General features: G+C 44.5%; 1 protein-coding gene across 1 annotated transcript; it reads right to left on the minus strand.

Moving 5' to 3' along the window:
- Nucleotides 1–6,519: 6,519 nt before the first annotated feature.
- On the minus strand, nucleotides 6,520–16,973 carry LOC123078043 (uncharacterized). Its single transcript, XM_044500435.1, has 4 exons — nucleotides 16,673–16,973; nucleotides 9,925–10,703; nucleotides 7,345–9,742; nucleotides 6,520–6,719 (listed from the first exon to the last, which is right to left on the minus strand). The coding sequence occupies exons 1-3, from the start codon at nucleotides 16,971–16,973 to the stop codon at nucleotides 9,704–9,706; spliced, it is 1,119 nt and encodes a 372-aa protein (XP_044356370.1). The 3' UTR covers nucleotides 6,520–6,719; nucleotides 7,345–9,703.
- Nucleotides 16,974–17,813: the final 840 nt, after the last annotated feature.

Raw genomic sequence — 17,813 nt, forward strand, 5'->3', positions numbered from 1 at the left:
AAAGCGCCCTTGCAACTGGTCTCCTAACTGGAGAATCTTGGCGTGGAAGGCAGTGAGAGGATTCTGGCGAAGGCTGCAGAGAGAAACTGACATCTGCTCCATTGTAACAAATATCCCATGAGCTCTTAGTCAGCAGCAGAGACCCAAAATCAGACCTGAACACAAACTTTGGGATTTCAGCAGAGAAGATAGCCGGCAAGAACTTCTGGAAAGTTTGCTGCCATTGCATAACAGGTGGCAGAACAGGGCCAAATATAGTGAGAACTTTCCAACATGAAGAGGAGGCTGCATAGGGACCGCTGGTTGCTGCAAGATCACAATATCATCAACTGGCTGAGCATTAACAGAATCATTCGAAACCAGCAGAATGATTGATTCCTGTGACTGGTTCGCCTCAACATGATTTTCATCCACAAGCTCATGTTGCATATTCAGATCATCATGTGGAGCCTCCTGGTGATGTGGTTCATGCTCGTGAGCTGGTGGTGGCAGTTCATCCCAATCAATTTCAGGAAATTCCGGCATAACCCAGTTATGGTTATGAAATTGCAGATGCCCAAGGAGTGGTGAGGGTTGCCATCGAAGGGCATCGGATCCTCATCAGGTGGCAACATATCAGCAAAATCAGCGGAGAAAATGTATATCAGAGAAGACCAAGAAATGCGTGAACCCCCAAAGTCAGCAAACTCTCGATAGACCACATCACACGACACTAATGTAGTTGCCGGAAAAGAAACATACGCCAAAGTACGAACAAGCAGAGGGTCATCCTGGTGCCAGTGATGGAAATGGCCAAAAGTGCTGATTGCATCAGTAATATACTGTGTGCGCCTATAATCCAGGGGTATTCCAACAATCATAACCCATCCTCGACGAAAACCCTGAATAGCTCTGAAATTAATAAACTCATCATGTGGCACAAATCGAACAAATCTATCATTGTCAAGTTCAAACGGAGGATGATCTACAAGAGCTTGCCTAGCAACCAGACTACGGAAACGCAAGAGTCCAACTCCTTGAATCCAAGTTGAGCATCAAGAACGGCGTGGCCAAGATTGTTGACAACAAAATCACTGACCATATTTCTGAAGATGGGAACTTCTTCAGGCAGGGGAGCAGGCTCAACGATGGCAATGGCGTATTCTTCATGCTGACGATCAGGAGCCACTGCTGGAGAGTAGAAGGTGCGCGGAAGTCGCCGCGGACCACCATCGATGATCTCGAAACCCGGCGGGACGAGAGGCGTGGGGTCGAGGGGGAAGGTAGCCATTGCTGGATGCGGTGGAGAAGCTGATGGCGGTGTAGGAGCTGCGGTGGATAATGGTGAAGCTAAGCTGGGCGATGGTGACGAGGTAGGTGGTGGTGGTGTGATGGGCGGTGGCTCGGCGGGCAACGGCGGAAGCGATTGGGTGGCAAGCGTGATGGGACTGGGCAAAGACCCAACTGGGCTAGCTGGGAAGGAAACCGAGGCGTCGGGCGAGGAAATCTCAGCTGACCGGCCCGGGGAAGTAGGATTGACCCGCGGGACCCACTTGTAAGTCGGGGAATGCACAGAGTCGGAGCATCCTTTGGCTCTATGGCCCATACGGAAGCATCTACGGCAGCGTATCTGTTTGTTGCACGAATTGGTATAATGCAGCATAGATAAACAATTCTGGCATTTCCAAACATTGAACACAATATCATCAATGATATCATTAATTCTAGCAGCATCCTCAGAAGAATCCGGTAGTTGGTCATCCATAACAGCCTGAGCAGATTTTCCAATTGTGGAAACAGAAAAATCCAAAATATCCCGAGATGGTTGGGTCGTAGACTGGGCCGTAACAACCCTGCCCGAGGCTGGAGAGCCATGTTGGGCTAGCAAGCCATGTTGGGCTGGAGAGTCGTGCTGGGCCAGCAAGCCATGTTGGGCTGGAGAGACCGGTGCAACACAATCACGTGTCACGAAAACATGTGACACCTGCACATCTTGAATTAACTGGTTGGGTGCAGATCCGGATATGACGGCGGTGTTCCTGGCAGGGACGTTGATCGTTCCGAAAGAGATGGGTGGCGTCACCACCGTCCACTGGAGGTTGGTCACCGGCGGTGGGGGCATGATCACTTTCTCCCGTGGATTCATGATGTAGCCGGCATCCGAAATCGCATCAAAACATGGTTGTGTAGCTGGATATCTATAACCCTTGCAAGCAGGGTATTGTTGGAACGTGGCAAAAGAAAGATTCTTCCTCAATGATGAACCCGATCTAAAAGATTATTTAGCCGGGGTTTTATGCATGGCTAGCAACCCCAAAGTGGCACGCTTCTTAGAGGGACTAACAAGAATCCACTCATCATCAGACTCCTTTTTCCAGATCTTAAATTCATGATTCCAATTAGGGCCACAATTCCCCCAAAGATGAAAATAGCATTTGAATTGTGGGCACGCAAATGATCTCAACTGAAGAATGCAGAGGCCAACTTGCTTGCATGAGACAAAAAAAGAGAATACCTTGTCCCGGATGAGTTGAACCAAAAATTCAATGGCCGAACCCCCAATCGCTGATTCCAAAGCAGCCGCCACAGAATCGTCATTAAGATGGAATATATGTCTGCTAAAAGACACAACCATAATGAAACGGCCCGTGTCATCCGCGGGATGAATAGATCTCCCACAATGATTGAAAACCTTGTCCACAAAGATGGAGCCCGCCGAGAAATCCAAATCCAACGTTGATCCACGAGAAGGACACATATGAAATGGGTATAGGCGTGTAGATCAGAAGCCGCCGGAGTAGATGAGCGGGTGGGAAACGCAAATCACTAGCTAGAAGAGCAGATCGCCGGAAAACCTAGGCCGGAGGTGGGAGGAGTGAGTGGGTGGGGGGAGAGCCATCTTCGCCTAAGAAATTGAATGTTATCCAAATAAAAGTAGATTGAAAGCTTATATGATAAAAGATAGACCCGGGGGGCCATAGGTTTCACTAGTGGCTTCTCTCAAGATAGCCTAAGTATTACGGTGGGTGAACAAATTACTGTCGAGCAATTGATAGAAAAGCAAATAATTATGAGATTATCTAGGCATGATCATGTATATGGGCATCACCTCCGTGACAAGTATACCGACTCTTGCCTTCATCTACTACTATTACTCCACACATCGACCGCTATCCAGCATGCATCTAGAGTATTAAGTTCATAAAGAATGGAGTAATGCATTAAGAAAGATGACATGATGTAGAGGGATAAACTCATGCAATATGATATAAACCCCATCTTTTTATCCTCGATGGCAACAATACAATACGTGCCTTGCTGCCCCTGCTGTCACTGGAAAAGGACACCGCAAGATTGAACCCAAAGCTAAGCACTTCTCCCATTGCAAGAAAGATCAATCTAGTAGGCCAAACCAAACTGATAATTCAAAGAGACTTGCAAAGATAACTTAATCACACATAAAAAAATCAGAGGAGATTCAAATATTTCTCATAGATAAACTTGATCATAAACCCACAATTCATTGGATCTCGACAGAAACACCGCAAAAAGAGTTACATCGAATAGATCTCCAAGAAGATCAAGGAGAACATGGTATTGAGATCCAAAAAGAGAGAAGAAGCCATCTAGCTAATAACTATGGACCCGAAGGTCTGTGGTAAACTACTCAGAACTCATCAAAGAGGCTATGGTGTTGATGTAGAAGCCCTCCGTGATCGATTCCCCCTCCGGCGAAACGCTGATGAAGGCTCCAAGATGGGATCTCGCGGATACAGAAGGTTACGGTGGTGGAAATAGTTTTTCGTGGTCGCCTTCGATGTTCTCATGCTATGTGGTTATATATAGGAGGAAGAAGTAGGTTGGTGGATGCCTGAGGGGCCCACGAGATAGGGGGGCACGCCCAGTAGGAGGGCGCCCTCCACCCTCGTGGCTTCCTCGATTGATTCTTGACTTGCACTCCAAGTCCTCTGGATCACGTTCGTTCCAAAAATCACGCTCCCGGAGGTTTCATTCCGTTTGGACTCCGTTTGATATTCCATTTCTTCAAAACACTAAAATAGGCAAAAAAAAATAGCAATACGGGTTGGGCCTCCGGTAGGTTAGTCCCAAAAATGATATAAAAGTGTAATATAATAGCATGCAACAATAAAAAATTATAGATACGTTGGAGACGTATCAAGCATCCCCAAGCTTAATTCCTGCTCGTCCTCGAGTTGGTAAATGATAAAAACAGAATTTTTGATGTGGAATGCTACCTAGCATAATTCTCAATATAATTTTCTTTATTGTGGCATGAATGTTCAGATCCAAATAATTCGAAATAAAAGTTCATATTGACATAAGAAATAGTAATACTTCAGGCATACTAATCAAAGCAATCATGTCTTCTCAAAATAACATGGCTAAAGAAAGTTCATCCCTACAAAATCATATAGTTAGGCTATGCTTCATTTTCGTCACACAAAAATGCTCACATCTTATACACCCCCGATGACAAGCCAAGCAATTGTTTCGTACTTAAATAATCTCAAACTTTTTCAACTTTCACGCAATACATGAGCGTGAGCCATGGATATAGCACTATGGGTGGAATAGAATATGATGATGGGAATTGTGTGGAGAAGACAAAAAAAGGAGAAAGTCTCACATTGACGATGATAATCAACGGGCTATGGAGATGCCCATCAATTGATGTCAACATGAGGTGTAGGGATTGCCATGCAACGGATGCACTAGAGCTATAAATGTATGAAAGCTCAACAAAAGAAACTAGTGGGTGTGCATCCAACTTGCTTGCTCACGAAGACCTAGGACATTTTGAGGAAACCCATCGTAGGAATATAGAAGCCAAGTTCTATAATGAAAAATTCCCACTAGTATATGAACGTGACAACATATGAGACTCGCTATATGAAGAACATGGTGCTATTTTGAAGCACAAGTGTGGAAAGAGATAGTAACATTGCCCCCTTTTTATTTTTATTTTCCTTTTTTTTCTTTTTTTCTTTTTTTCCTTTGGGCCTTCCTTTTTTTGGCCTTTTTTTCTTTGGCCTTTTTTTCTTTTTGGCCTTTCTTTTTACTAGCAAAAGGGCCCGTGCGTTGCAACAGGGACACAATAAGTTTGACAGTTTGTGATCTTAAAAAAAAGTTCGACAGTTTGTGTGTATTTAAAAATGCAACTATTGTGGTGCACTATTGATAACACTTAATTTTGACGGCCCTCAAAATTCTTCATAAAACCACTTCCACCTTGTTTGAACTTTACATCTAAAAATGGTTTTACCACAAAACCATATATATTATGGCATCAGGCCATGGATAACACATATTGCTCAAAGGCTTGTGGAAAAGATTCAAGTTTTTACGCTGTGATTTTTACCGAGAAAGGGTTTCCCCCCGCTTTGTATTCCAATGCACCAACCAACAGTACACACGTGATGCTGGGGCGAGCAGCACAACAAGCCTAAAGAAGAAAAGAAGAAGAAACAAATGCCAACAACGGCAGCTCGACTAAGCGCGGAAGGCCCGCCACCGCTGCGCCCTCCAGAGACACTACACCACAGCCCGAGGTTCCGAGTGGCGTGTATCAAGCAGCACCTCCAAGAAGGTATGCGACATCGGTGACGCTGCTGCCCGGACGAGTCCTAGGGTTTCCCTCGGTACACGGAGGGAAGTGGAGAATGGCTACCACCGACACCCTTCAAGAAGGAATGGTGGCACCCGCCGGTGTCACCACATCGGAGCCGGACGAGCCGGCAAGGATTTCTCCCGCACGCCAAACACCACCGCCCATCCGGAGCCTACCAACCAAACCACCGCCCAATGCACCATCGCGGTTGCACCGTCACCCACGTCGTCTCACTACGAGCACCAACACGAGGCCGAGAAGACCGGAGAGAAGCGCCACACGATGAGAGCAGCAGCACCAAGGCCGAGCGGGAGGGAACCACCTCCACCGCCGTCGAGCGAGAAGCCCGCGCCTCCGGTACCGTCGCGGTAGCCGACCGGACACGGCAGCGGGGCATACCAGGCCACCCCTGGCCCGGCCATGCCCGAAACGGGCCCGCTAAGCCCCACCAACCATGCTGCAGCAAGCTGGCGTCGGCACCGCCAGCCCCCGTCGCGCAATGCTGCTCCCCCGCCTCCCGGGAATCATGCCGCCGACCCACCCCGCCGCCGGCCCGGCCAAGCCCCGATGGGCCCCATAAGGCCTAGATCTGGGCCGAGCTCCGCCACCAGGATGTGCCGCAGCGCCACTCCACCGCCAACGACGGCGTCACCGTCCAGCCGCTCGCCCGACGAGGCACCCCGCCGCCAGCAAGACCGTCGTCGCTTAGGAGCACCCCTCGGCGCAGCTTCGCCCCACGTCGAAGAGCCACCTGGAGGGGAAAGGCAGGAGGGCCGCCGCCACCAGCGACCCCGGGGCCAGGCCAGCCGCAGGCGCCAGTGACGGCGGCGAGGAGGGGAAGAGGGGGGCTGGAGGGGGGAGAGATCGGGGCGCGGCCGGCCGCCCGCGAGGGCGGCGCTGTTGCGAGAGGGTGAGGGGGGAGGGGGGATTTCCAAGTTTACACAAGTTATTTGCATGATTTTTACATTCAATCCGCTGTGATTTTTCTAATCTGGTCAATATAAATAGAATGACAAGATGCTCGGCCTCCAGAGGAATTTCTATACCGCTTCATGTTCCTCTTCAACTGTCTTGTTCCTTCATCAAGCAACATGTTGTTTGACACCACTTCCTGAAAGTTGAACAATATTAATTCTCTAGAAGCTCCTTGGGTTGTTTAGCTGCTTGACTGAACAAATCAATAGAATTGGGGCTACATTTACAACACTTTCAGGCCAAAGAGTTAATTATCACGTAAGTTACTTAATGGCCATCCGAACATATTCCAGGTTGTATGAGGGGTCACAACACAAGACACTTTTGTACAACACGGTGACATACAAAAACAACAACTGATTGGCTTATCTGTATAATTAGAAGAATAGAAGCTTTTCAAGAGATCATCTCTTCAGAGTAATTAAGAATAAAGATAAAGCATTAAACAGTTCCCTTAATTATCACAATGTGATTCTACCTTTTCAAAATATTTGTACGCAACTTTGTTTTAACCACTCTTTAATTCTCCTGAGTTTTAATGATGTAAACTACTTCAGGTGGTAATCCTGCCAAAAATGTTAGATCAATGTTGCAAAGAGAGCCTTGTGCCACACTCACCTATGAGTAATGATTAGATAATGTAAGGTAAGGATCCCATAATTCCCCCAAAAAATATATCAAAATAATCCAACAATCTACAAATGATTATGATATACTCGTGGAAGAACTTAGAGATGTTCCCATAAGAAGCAAGATCCCACCTTCTGCCATTGGATTTTGGATAATAGAATGACATGTATTTATTGAGTCTTCACTGCTGGTACAAGCAAGAAGCACGGGGAGTGGGCATGGCCGAGCCGCAAATAGGTTGCAGCCTGCCAGGGGTGGCGTAGGAACATGCTGATAACCACAAATAGCAGTAGCAACAAATCAGCTCAACTCACCTCACTCTGTAACAGAAAAATCACACCTACAATGGAAGCAACATAAGTACGTTACCATCAGTCCAACACCAAACCAATGCGCATTTAGATATGCGGACCAGCTATTTTGATGTGTTCACTGGAACAATGTACATTTTCGGGTATAAAGTAATGGTTGAAAATAATGCAGAATAATATTCTGTAGCTTAATATACAAAGGACAATGAAAAGATCATTATGACAGACATGGGAAAGGTTTCAGATAGGTTCTATATTGGTGCTCAGAAAGCCACTATCTAGCTCAGAAATTCATTTTACTTTTGATAGCATCATCGATTTAATCTTGTTTTTCTCAAATGAATAACAATTCCTTATTGTCACCAACTACACAAAAGGAAATGTGAATAAAAGGTTGCAGTAAGATTTGAGGGAGAATACCTCCAGGGAAGTTGGACCCCTACTCTCAAATGGCTTGATGTTGTCCTTATAAGTGGCATACTTGACATAATGATCACGCATAGGTAAAAAAGGTCTGCCAGCATGAATTTCAAAACTGTGCTAGTCCTTGTTCAACACATCAGAATAGCAGTGAGAATCAAGATAGCTAAGAACCACATCCTAAAAGCAAGCATTTTCGTGAGAATGAGCAAAAGCGCGCACACACGCATATCCTAAACGTAGTTGAACAGCAAATCAAGCTACTGATTTCCATCATATGGCAACTCGAAAAAATCATAGGTGGCTATGTACTACATATATCCTAATTGACGTCCAACCAATGAAGTCACATCACATTAAAAACCTAATAATCTTTATCCACTTGGACTAACATATCAAGACCAAAGTCTGCTCACAATGAGTGGCTGGAGTCACGTATCTAAGCAGTGATTGCCAATGTGTGGCCACCAGCCGACTACCGCTGCAGCTTCCATTCCTTGTCTCCCTGTTCACATGTACCAAGCAGAAGCATACATATCTACCTATCATGAATGGATTGTAATCAGCAAGCAGCAGCCTTCTCTATGTAGATGTGTAACAGTAAGCGAGTAGCAGCATGCAAAATCAGTAGTAACAGGTTGCTGTTCTCTTCTCCGATCTCTCTGTATATGGAATAGTAGTATAGCACAAAAGAGCAGCAAATTAGCAAAAGCAGAGCAGCCTCGGCAAGGCAACATACCTCTATAGAGGAAGACTAATATTTTTTTCTTAACTCAGATATAAAACCGGAAGGGGAGCCTTGGCGCAGTGGTAAAGCTGCTGCCTTGTGACCATGAGGTCATGGGTTCAAGTCCTGGAAACAGCCTCTTACAGAAATGTAGGGAAAGGCTGCGTACTATAGACCCAAAGTGGTCGGACCCTTCCCTGGACCCTGCGCAAGCGGGAGCTACATGCACCAGGTTGCCCTTTTTAGATATAAAACCGCAATGAAGTGTATAACTACCTCTTCTTATGAATACAAATATTGTACACTAAATAGCAGATTAAATTACTGTGATCATTATCTCCATTATACTTGTACAGCGAGCATATATTTATATACACAAGAGACATATATTTGCAAGTGTTTCTTACTGTCAACACCTAGCTGAGCTAAAATAAGTAGACCTAATATGAAATTCGAGATGGGCGTATATCACAACAAAGACGTACGAAAAGTTCCCATAAGAAAAAGAACTACAAAAATTTCATTGTGTACCTTCGATGTGTATACACCAGTACTTCTATCAGTGACCGAGAGTAAAGATTAGGCTTCACCTTGCTATATTAGTGTAGAATACAAATAATTAAGGACAAATAGAAAGACTACCAACAAATGGTGTTTATCCTGCTCTTTCTTCGTGTAGAACATCTAGGTGAATAAACATGTGTTCAAACTATCTAAAATTTTCTTCTGTTAGCATATAGTAAAATTGAAAAGACATATACGAACAGAAGAACCAAACAAATCTGTATAAGATGACCAAAAATGGTTGTTTACTACCAAGTTGCAGCAAGATGATTTGAAATGTAAATCAAAGGGATCTGAATTCTGAAGCTGCTTATCGCCTAAAAGTGGAATATGAGTAGCACATTGTGTGCAGTAGCCAAAGGGGTCTATCCCCCTCTCCCTCATGTCACCAGCTAATCATATTGGATAATGCAAAGTCAATTAGACAAAGGATCAAACTTTTTTCTTACATGTAGTGCTTCCTGCAATCTACCGGTACTGTGGCAACTCCGGTTGAATCTCTCCCGTCTACAACAACCGCAATCAATTAAAAGTCACAAACAGAAAAGGGGTAAGCAGCAGCTAGACCATTCACCAATTGTAGTAACTGCTTCATCTTAAAGGTGACACAACTTCAACAGCATAGCAAGCAAGCAACCAGAAGCAAAAATCTTAAGCAACAACAAAGCTAAAAGTTAAACAGCACTCACCGGTGGACGGTGGTGTTCACAGGGGCTTCTCCTTCCCTGGAGGCCACGCTGAAGTGCTGTAGGGATGATGTTGTGCACTGGAGGAGCAGAATTCGGGAGGAGGATAGGGCGCATGTCGATTTGGCTCCAGAAACTCGTCATCCTGAATGATTGATTTGGCTTGGCCCCCGCCTCCCCAATCCCTTTTCTCTCTCCCGCTTGTAAACACAAACTGCTCTTGCTCTGTTTTGGTTCTGCAATTAAGGATTCAGGTCCTTCGACGCCGAAGCCGAACCTCAGAGTGTCGTCGCCGGCGACGAATTCGACCCCGTCGAGCCCGACCACCTCCTCCACCACGGGGGCGTCGGGGCGGCTCCAGTCGACTGCCCCATCGGAGGCCCACGCCAGCGCGACCGTGGCGCCCCCCGCGCGGGCGCGAAACTCGTAGCGCTGCACGGCGCCAACGAGCGCGTCCTCGGCATCGAGCGGCCAGACCCGGACCTCGGCGTCGAGGTCCCAGCCGTATCTGTTGGCAACGACGTCGACGACGTCGTCGAAGAAGGTGGGATCCGGGGCGGGCGTAGGCGTGGGAGGAGGCGTTGGAGGTGGCCGCGAGCGGGGAGAGCGAGGCGGCACTGGCGGGGGCGGGACTGTCTCCCGTGGACCAGGCGGCGCAGGTGTTGAGGAAGAGGAAGCCGAGATCGCCGGAGGACTATGGTCTGAGTCGAGATTGGGGCAGGCAGAGACCCGGCGTTGCGTCCGTCCGTTCGGGTCATGTGAACGAGCGAATCGTTTTTTTACTTTTTTTTGAAAGCGGGTTAATTAACCAAAACTTCAGGGGGCTTTGTGTAAAAACGCAGCGACAGTGAACCCGGACACCCAGTCCACACTTTATTATTAGGAAGATATTTGGGGACAATGCTCTAATAATGATGATCATCACACTTCTATTTATTTCCAACTCAAAATTAGAACAAGATATGACTCTATATGAATGTCTCCGGCGATGTACTCGGATGGGCAATAAATCAAGAGTGACATGTATGAAAATTTATGCATAGTGGCTTTGTCACAAATACGATGTTAACTACATGATCATGCAAGGCAATATGACAACGGTAAGTGTGTCATGATGATAAACGGAACGGTGGAAAGTTGCATGATAATATATCTCGAAATGACTATGAAAATGTCATAATAGGTAGGTATGGTGGCTATTTTGAGAAAGATATAAGGAGATTTATGTGTGATAGAGCCTATCATATCATAGGGTTTGGATGCACCGGCGAAGTTTGCACCAACTCTCAAGGTGAGAAAGGGTAATGCACGGTACCGAAGAGGCTAGCAATGATGAAAGGGTGAGAGTGCGTATAATCCATGAACTCAACATTAGTCAAAAGAACTCATATACTTATTACAAAAATATACAAGTCATCAAAAGCCAAACACTACGCGCATGCTCCTAGGGGGACAGATTGGTAGGAAAAGATCATCGCTTGTCCCCGACCGCCACTCATAAGGATGCACAATCTAAGAACACCTCATGTTTCAAATTTGTTACACAACTTTAACCATACGTGCATGTTGCGGGACTTGCTAACTTCAACACAAGCATTCTTTAAATTCATAATCACCCAACTAGCATGACTCTAATATCACTACCTCCTTATCTCAAAACAACTATTAAGTATCAAATTGATCATAGCATCCAATTCACTTCCTATGATAGTTTTTATTATACCCAACTTGGATGCCCACCATTCTAGGACCAATTTTATAATCATAAAAAATATCATGATGTTTTAAGAGACTCTCAAAATAATATAAGTGAAGCATGAGAGACTGACAATTTCTACAAAATTAAGCCACCGGCGCGCTCCAAAAGATATAAGTGAAGCACTAGAGCAAAAACTATCTAGCTCAAAAGATATAAGTGAAGCACATAGAGTATTCTAATAAATTCCAATCAAATGGGTTTCTCCCAAAAGGTGTGTACAGCAAGGATGATTGTGGTAAACTAAGAAGCAAAGACTAATATCATACAAGACGCTTCAAGAAAAACACATATCATGTGGCGAATAAAAATATAGCTCCAAGTAAAGTAACCGATAAACGAAGACGAAAGAGGGGATGCCTTTCGGGGGCATCCCCAAGCTTAGGCTTTTGGCTATTCTTCAATATCTTGGGGGTGCCTTGGGCATCCCCAAGCTTAGGCTCTTGCCACTCCTTATTCCATAGTTCATCAAGTCTTTACCCAAAACTTGAAAACTTCACAACACAAAACTCAACAAGAAATCTCATAAGCTCCGTTAGTGAAAGAAAGAAAAACCACCACATAAGGTATTGTAATGAACTCATTCTTTATTTATATTGGTGTTAAACCTACTATATTTCAACTTCTATATGGTTCATACCCTTACATACTAGCCATAGATGCATCAAAATAATTAAACAACACACGAAATGCAGAATCTGTCAAAAACAGAACAGTCTGTAGCAATCTTTAACTCTCGGAACTCTAAAAATCCTACCCAAATAGGAAGTCCTGGGTAATTTGTCTAAATATCTAGAGCAAAAAGGATCAACGCAAAAGCACGTTTCTGTGAATTATTAAAATTATTTTCATACGCGCAAAGTTTCTGTTTTTCAGCAGAATCAAATTAACTAACACCATAGGTTATCCTATAGGTTCTACTTGGCACAAACACTAATTAAAACATAAAAACACATCTAAACAGAAGTTAGATGCAAGATTTATTACTAAACAAAAACAAAAACAAAAAACACAAATAAAATTGGGTTGCCTCCCAACTAGCGCTATCGTTTAACGCCCCTAGTTAGGCATAAAAGCGAGGATAGATTTAATTAGTGCCATCTTTGGCACTCAATTCATAAGTAGCTTGCATGATAGATTCATAAGGTAATTTAACTTTCTTTCTTGGAAAGTGCTCTATGCCTTTCCTTAATGGAAATTGGAATCTAATATTCCCTTCTTTCATATCAATAATCGCACCGATCATTCTAAGGAAAGGTCTACCAAGAATAATAGGGCAAGAAAGATTGCAATCTATATCAAGAACGATAAAATCTACGTGCACCAAATTTCTATTTGCAACAATGAGAACATCATTGATCCTTTCAATTGACTTTTTAATGGTGGAATCCGCAAGGTGCAAATTTAAAGAGCAATCATCAAGATCATGGAAACCTAGAATATCACATAAAGTTTTCGGAATAGTGGAAACACTAGCACCCAAATCACACAAAGCATAACACTCATAATCTTTAATTTTAATCTTTATAGTAGGTTCTCACTCATCATAAAGTTTTCTAGGTATAGAAACTTCCAAATTAAGATTTTCATCATAAGATTGCATCAAGGCATCAACGATATGTTTGGTAAAAGCTTTATTTTGACTATAAGCAGGAGGAGAATTCACAACGGATTGCAACAAGGAAATACAACCTTCTAAGAAAAATTATCATATTTAAATTCCTTGAAATCCAAGATAGTGGGTTCAATGCTATTTAAAGTCTTGACCTCTCCAATCCCACTTTTACCAAATTTAGCATCAAGATCTAAAAACTCCGAATCATTGGGACGCCTTTTAACTAAAGTTGACTCATATCCAGTCCCATCATTATTAAGATTCATATTGCAAAACAAAGATCTAATAGGGGACACATCAATAACTTTAAAATCTTCATCATTATTTTCATGGAAACTAGAAGAACACGCCTTTACAAAGCAATCTTTCTTAGCACCAATCTAGCGGTTCTTTCTTTGCACTCACCAATGAAAATTCTCATAGCTTTGGGAGACTCATTGATATCATGCTTAGGAGGAGTAGATCTAAGTTTCAAAGAATCAACATCAAGCGAGAGTCTATCAATGTTCCTAGCCAAATCATCAACTTTGAGCAATTTTTCTTCAAGCAAGGCATTAAAATTCTTTTGAGGGATCATAAATTCTTTAACACTATTCTCAAAATCAGAGGGCATCTTATTAAGATTACCATAAGAATTATTGTAGGAATTTCCATAATTGTTAGAGGAATTACTAGGGAACGGTCTAGGATTAAAGTTTCCTCTATAAGCATTGTTTCCAACACTATTCCTACCAACAAAATTCACATCCATAGATTCATTATTATTCTCAATCAAAGTATACAAAGGCATATCATTGGGATCAATTGGAGCACTCTTAGTAGCAAAAAATGTCATAAGTTCATCCATCTTTCCACTCAAAACATTAATTTCTTCTATAGCATGCACTTTTTTACTAGTAGATCTTTTGGTGTGCCATTGAGAATAATTAGCCATAATATTATCAACGAGTTTTGTAGCTTCTCCTAAGGTGATTTCCATAAACGTGCCTCCCATGGCCGAATCTAAAAGATTTCTAGAAGCAAAATTAAATCCGGCATAAAAAATTTGTATGATCATCCATAAATTCAAACCATGAGTAGGGCAATTGTGAATCATCAATTTCATTCTTTCTCAAGATTGGGCAACATGCTCATGATCAAGTTGTCTAAAATTCATAATATCGTTCCTAAGAGTGATGATCTTAGCGGGAGGAAAATACTTAGAGATAAAAACATCTTTGCACTTGTTCCATGAATCAATACTATTCTTAGGCAAAGATGAAAACCAAATTTTAGCACGATCTCTAAGTGAAAACGGAATTAACTTTAATTTAACAATATCGTTATCCATATCTTTCTTCTTTTGCATCTCACATAAATCAACAAAGTTGTTTAGATGGGTAGCGGCATCTTCACTAGGAAGGCCGGCGAATTGATCTTTCATAACAAGATTCAGCAAAGCAGTATTAATTTCACAAGACTTAACATCATTAAGAGGAGCAATCGGAGTACTAAGGAAATCATTATTATTGGTATTGGAGAAATCACACAATTTGGTATTATCTTGCGCCATCACGACAAGTAATCCAACACACAAGCAAACAAAAAGGCAAACGAAAGAGAGAAGAGATTGGGAAAGAGAGGGCGAATAAAACGGCAAGGGTGAAGTGGGGGAGAGGAAAATGAGAGGCAAATGGCAAATAATGTAAATGCGAGGGAGATGAGTTTGTGATGGGTACATGGTATGTCTTGACTTGAGCGAAGACCTCCCCGGCAACGGCGCCAGAAATCCTTCTTGCTACGTCTTGAGCTTGCGTTGGTTTTCCTTGAAGAGAAAAGGGTGATGCAGCAATAGTAGTGTAAGTATTTCCCTCAGTTTTTGAGAACCAAGGTATCAATCCAGTATGAGGCTCCTCAAAAGTCCCTCGCACCTACACAAACAAACAAGAACTTGCAACCAACGCAATAAAGGGGTTATCGATCCCTTCACAGCCACTTGCGAAAGTGAGATCTGATAGAGATAATATGATAAGATAAATATATTTTTGGTATTTTATGATATAGATTGGAAAAGTAAAGATGCAAATAAAAGTAGATTGAAAGCTTATATGATAAAAGATGGACCCGGGGGCCATAGGTTTCACTAGTGGCTTCTCTCAAGATAGCATAAGTATTACGGTGGTTGAACAAATTACTGTTGAGCAATTGATAGAAAAGCAAATAATTATGAGATTATCTAGGCATGATCATGTATATAGGCATCACGTTCGTGACAAGTAGACCGACTCCTGCCTGCATCTACTACTATTACTCCACACATCGACCGCTATCCAGCATGCATCTAGAGTATTAAGTTCATAAAGAACGGAGTAACGCATTAAGAAAGATGACATGATGTAGAGGGATAAACTCATGCAATATGATATAAACCCCATCTTTTTATCCTCAATGGCAACAATACAATACGTGCGTTGCTGCCCCTGCTGTCACTGGGAAAGGACACCGCAAGATTGAACCCAAAGCTAAGCACTTCTCCCATTGCAAGAAAGATCAATCTAGTAGGCCAAACCAAACTAATAATTCAAAGAGACTTGCAAAGATAACTTAATCACACATAAAAGAATTCAGAGGAGATTCAAATATTTCTCATAGATAAACTTGATCATAAACCCACAATTCATCGGATCTCGACAAACACACCGCAAAAAGAGTTACATCGAATAGATCTCCAAGAAGATCAAGGAGAACATGGTATTGAGATCCAAAAAGAGAGAAGAAGCTATTTAGCTAATAACTATGGACCCAAAGGTCTGTGATAAACTACTCACAACTCATCGGAGATGCTATGGTGTTGATGTAGAAGCCCTCCGTGATCGATTCCCCCTCCGGCGGAGCACCGACGAAGGCTCCAAGATGGGATCTCGTCGATACAGATGGTTACAGTGGTGGAAATAGTTTTTCGTGGGCGCCTTTGATGTTCTCGGGGTACGTGGGTATATATAGGAGGAAGAAGTAGGTCAGTGGATGCCCGAGGGGCCCACGAGATAGGGGGGCGCACCCAGTAGGGGGGGGGGCGCCCTCCACCCTCGTGGCTTCCTCGATTGCTTCTTGACTCCAAGTCCTCTGGATCACGTTCGTTCCAAAAATCACGCTCCTGAAGGTTTCATTCCATTTGGACTCCGTTTGATATTCCATTTCTTTGAAACACTGAAATAGGAAAAAAAATAGTAATACGGGCTGGGCCTCCGGCTAGTAGGTTAGTCCCAAAAATGATATAAAAGTGTAAATTAAAGCCCATAAACATCCAAAACGGGTAATATAATAGCATGGAACAATAAAAAATTATAGATATGTTGGAGACGTATCACGCTGCCCCGCGACACCCCCAAGTACAATGGCACCGTCAAGCCAGAGGACTGGCTCATCGATTACACGCCCACCATCGGCATCGCTGGCGGCAATTGCGGCCTTGCTGCGCGCTACGCCCCGCTCATTCTCCAGGGTTCGGCCCGCACGTGGTTGAATAGCCTGTCGGCTGGCAGCATCAATGTGTAGGTCGACTTCGAGCAGGGCTTCGTCCACAACTTCACCGACACCTACAAGCGTCCCAGCCGCCCTAGTCAGCTTGCCATGTGCGTGCAGGGGCTGGCGGAAACCGGCCGCAAGAACCTCATGCGCTGGACCGAGCTCCGGAACAGCCATGAGGGCATCCATGAGGTCCAAGCAATCAAGTACTTCACGAGCACAAGCACAAGCTCCTGCGCTCCGAGCCGACCACCATGGCCGCACTCATGGTTGGCGTGGACAAGTACGCTAACGCCGCCTCTGCCATGAAGATCCAGGTGGTACTGGATGAAGCCGGCAAGGCGAAGCCGGCACCGCCTGCCAAGCCAGCTGGCGAGAGTAGGCGCCAGCAGAACAATCAGTAGAACAACAAGCGCAGGGCCGACCAGCAGGCCCCCCGTTACGACAACCGCCTCGTCGCAACCGTCGAGCAGGCACCCGCGGCCGAGCTGGCCGCCAAGCGCCAACAAACCAGCAAGAAGGCATGACAACCCGCCATGAGCTTTGAGGAGATACTCGACGCTCCCTGCAAGCACCACAGCGATGCAAGGTCGTCAACGCACACGCTCCGGCAGTGCGCCATCACCAAATGCATCATGAGGGGTGATAGCCCACCACCTCCGGCTCCGGCTACAGGCACGAGGAAGCCGGCTCCGCCTCCTCCTCCCCCGCCCCCAGGAAACGGCATGATGCACAATGATGTCTTCCCCAACCAGAATGCGAGGTACGTTGGTTTCACCAGCCTTGGCGACGACAAGTGTAGCGAGCGTCTGTACAGACAGGAGGTGAACACCGTCATCCCAGCCAAGCCGGAATACATGCAATGGTCAGAGCGCCCGGTCAGCTTGAGCTGGGATGACCACTCGGCTATCATGCTGAATCCGGGTGGTTAAGTCCTCGTCCTCGACACCACCATAGTCGCAACCAGGCGTACCTGCAAGTCTTTGCAGGTTCTCATTGATGGCGACAACAGCATCA

The sequence above is a fragment of the Triticum aestivum genome, chromosome 1B (assembly GCF_018294505.1).
Source record: "Triticum aestivum cultivar Chinese Spring chromosome 1B, IWGSC CS RefSeq v2.1, whole genome shotgun sequence".
NCBI classification, from domain to species: Eukaryota; Viridiplantae; Streptophyta; class Magnoliopsida; order Poales; family Poaceae; genus Triticum; species Triticum aestivum.

What these genes read in the sequence shown, in the direction of transcription:
- LOC123078043 (XM_044500435.1), bottom strand. Translation starts at nt 16,973, where the DNA reads ATGGCTGTTCCGGAGCTCGGTCCAGCGCATGAGGTTCTTGCGGCCGGT. An exon ending in GCCAGTCCTCTGGCTTGACG is followed by an intron (nt 10,704 to 16,672) that starts GTGCCATTGTAC and finishes TTCAAAAAAAAG; the next exon opens with TAAAAAAACGATTCGCTCGT. An exon ending in GTGAACACCACCGTCCACCG is followed by an intron (nt 9,743 to 9,924) that starts GTGAGTGCTGTT and finishes CGGTTGTTGTAG; the next exon opens with ACGGGAGAGATTCAACCGGA.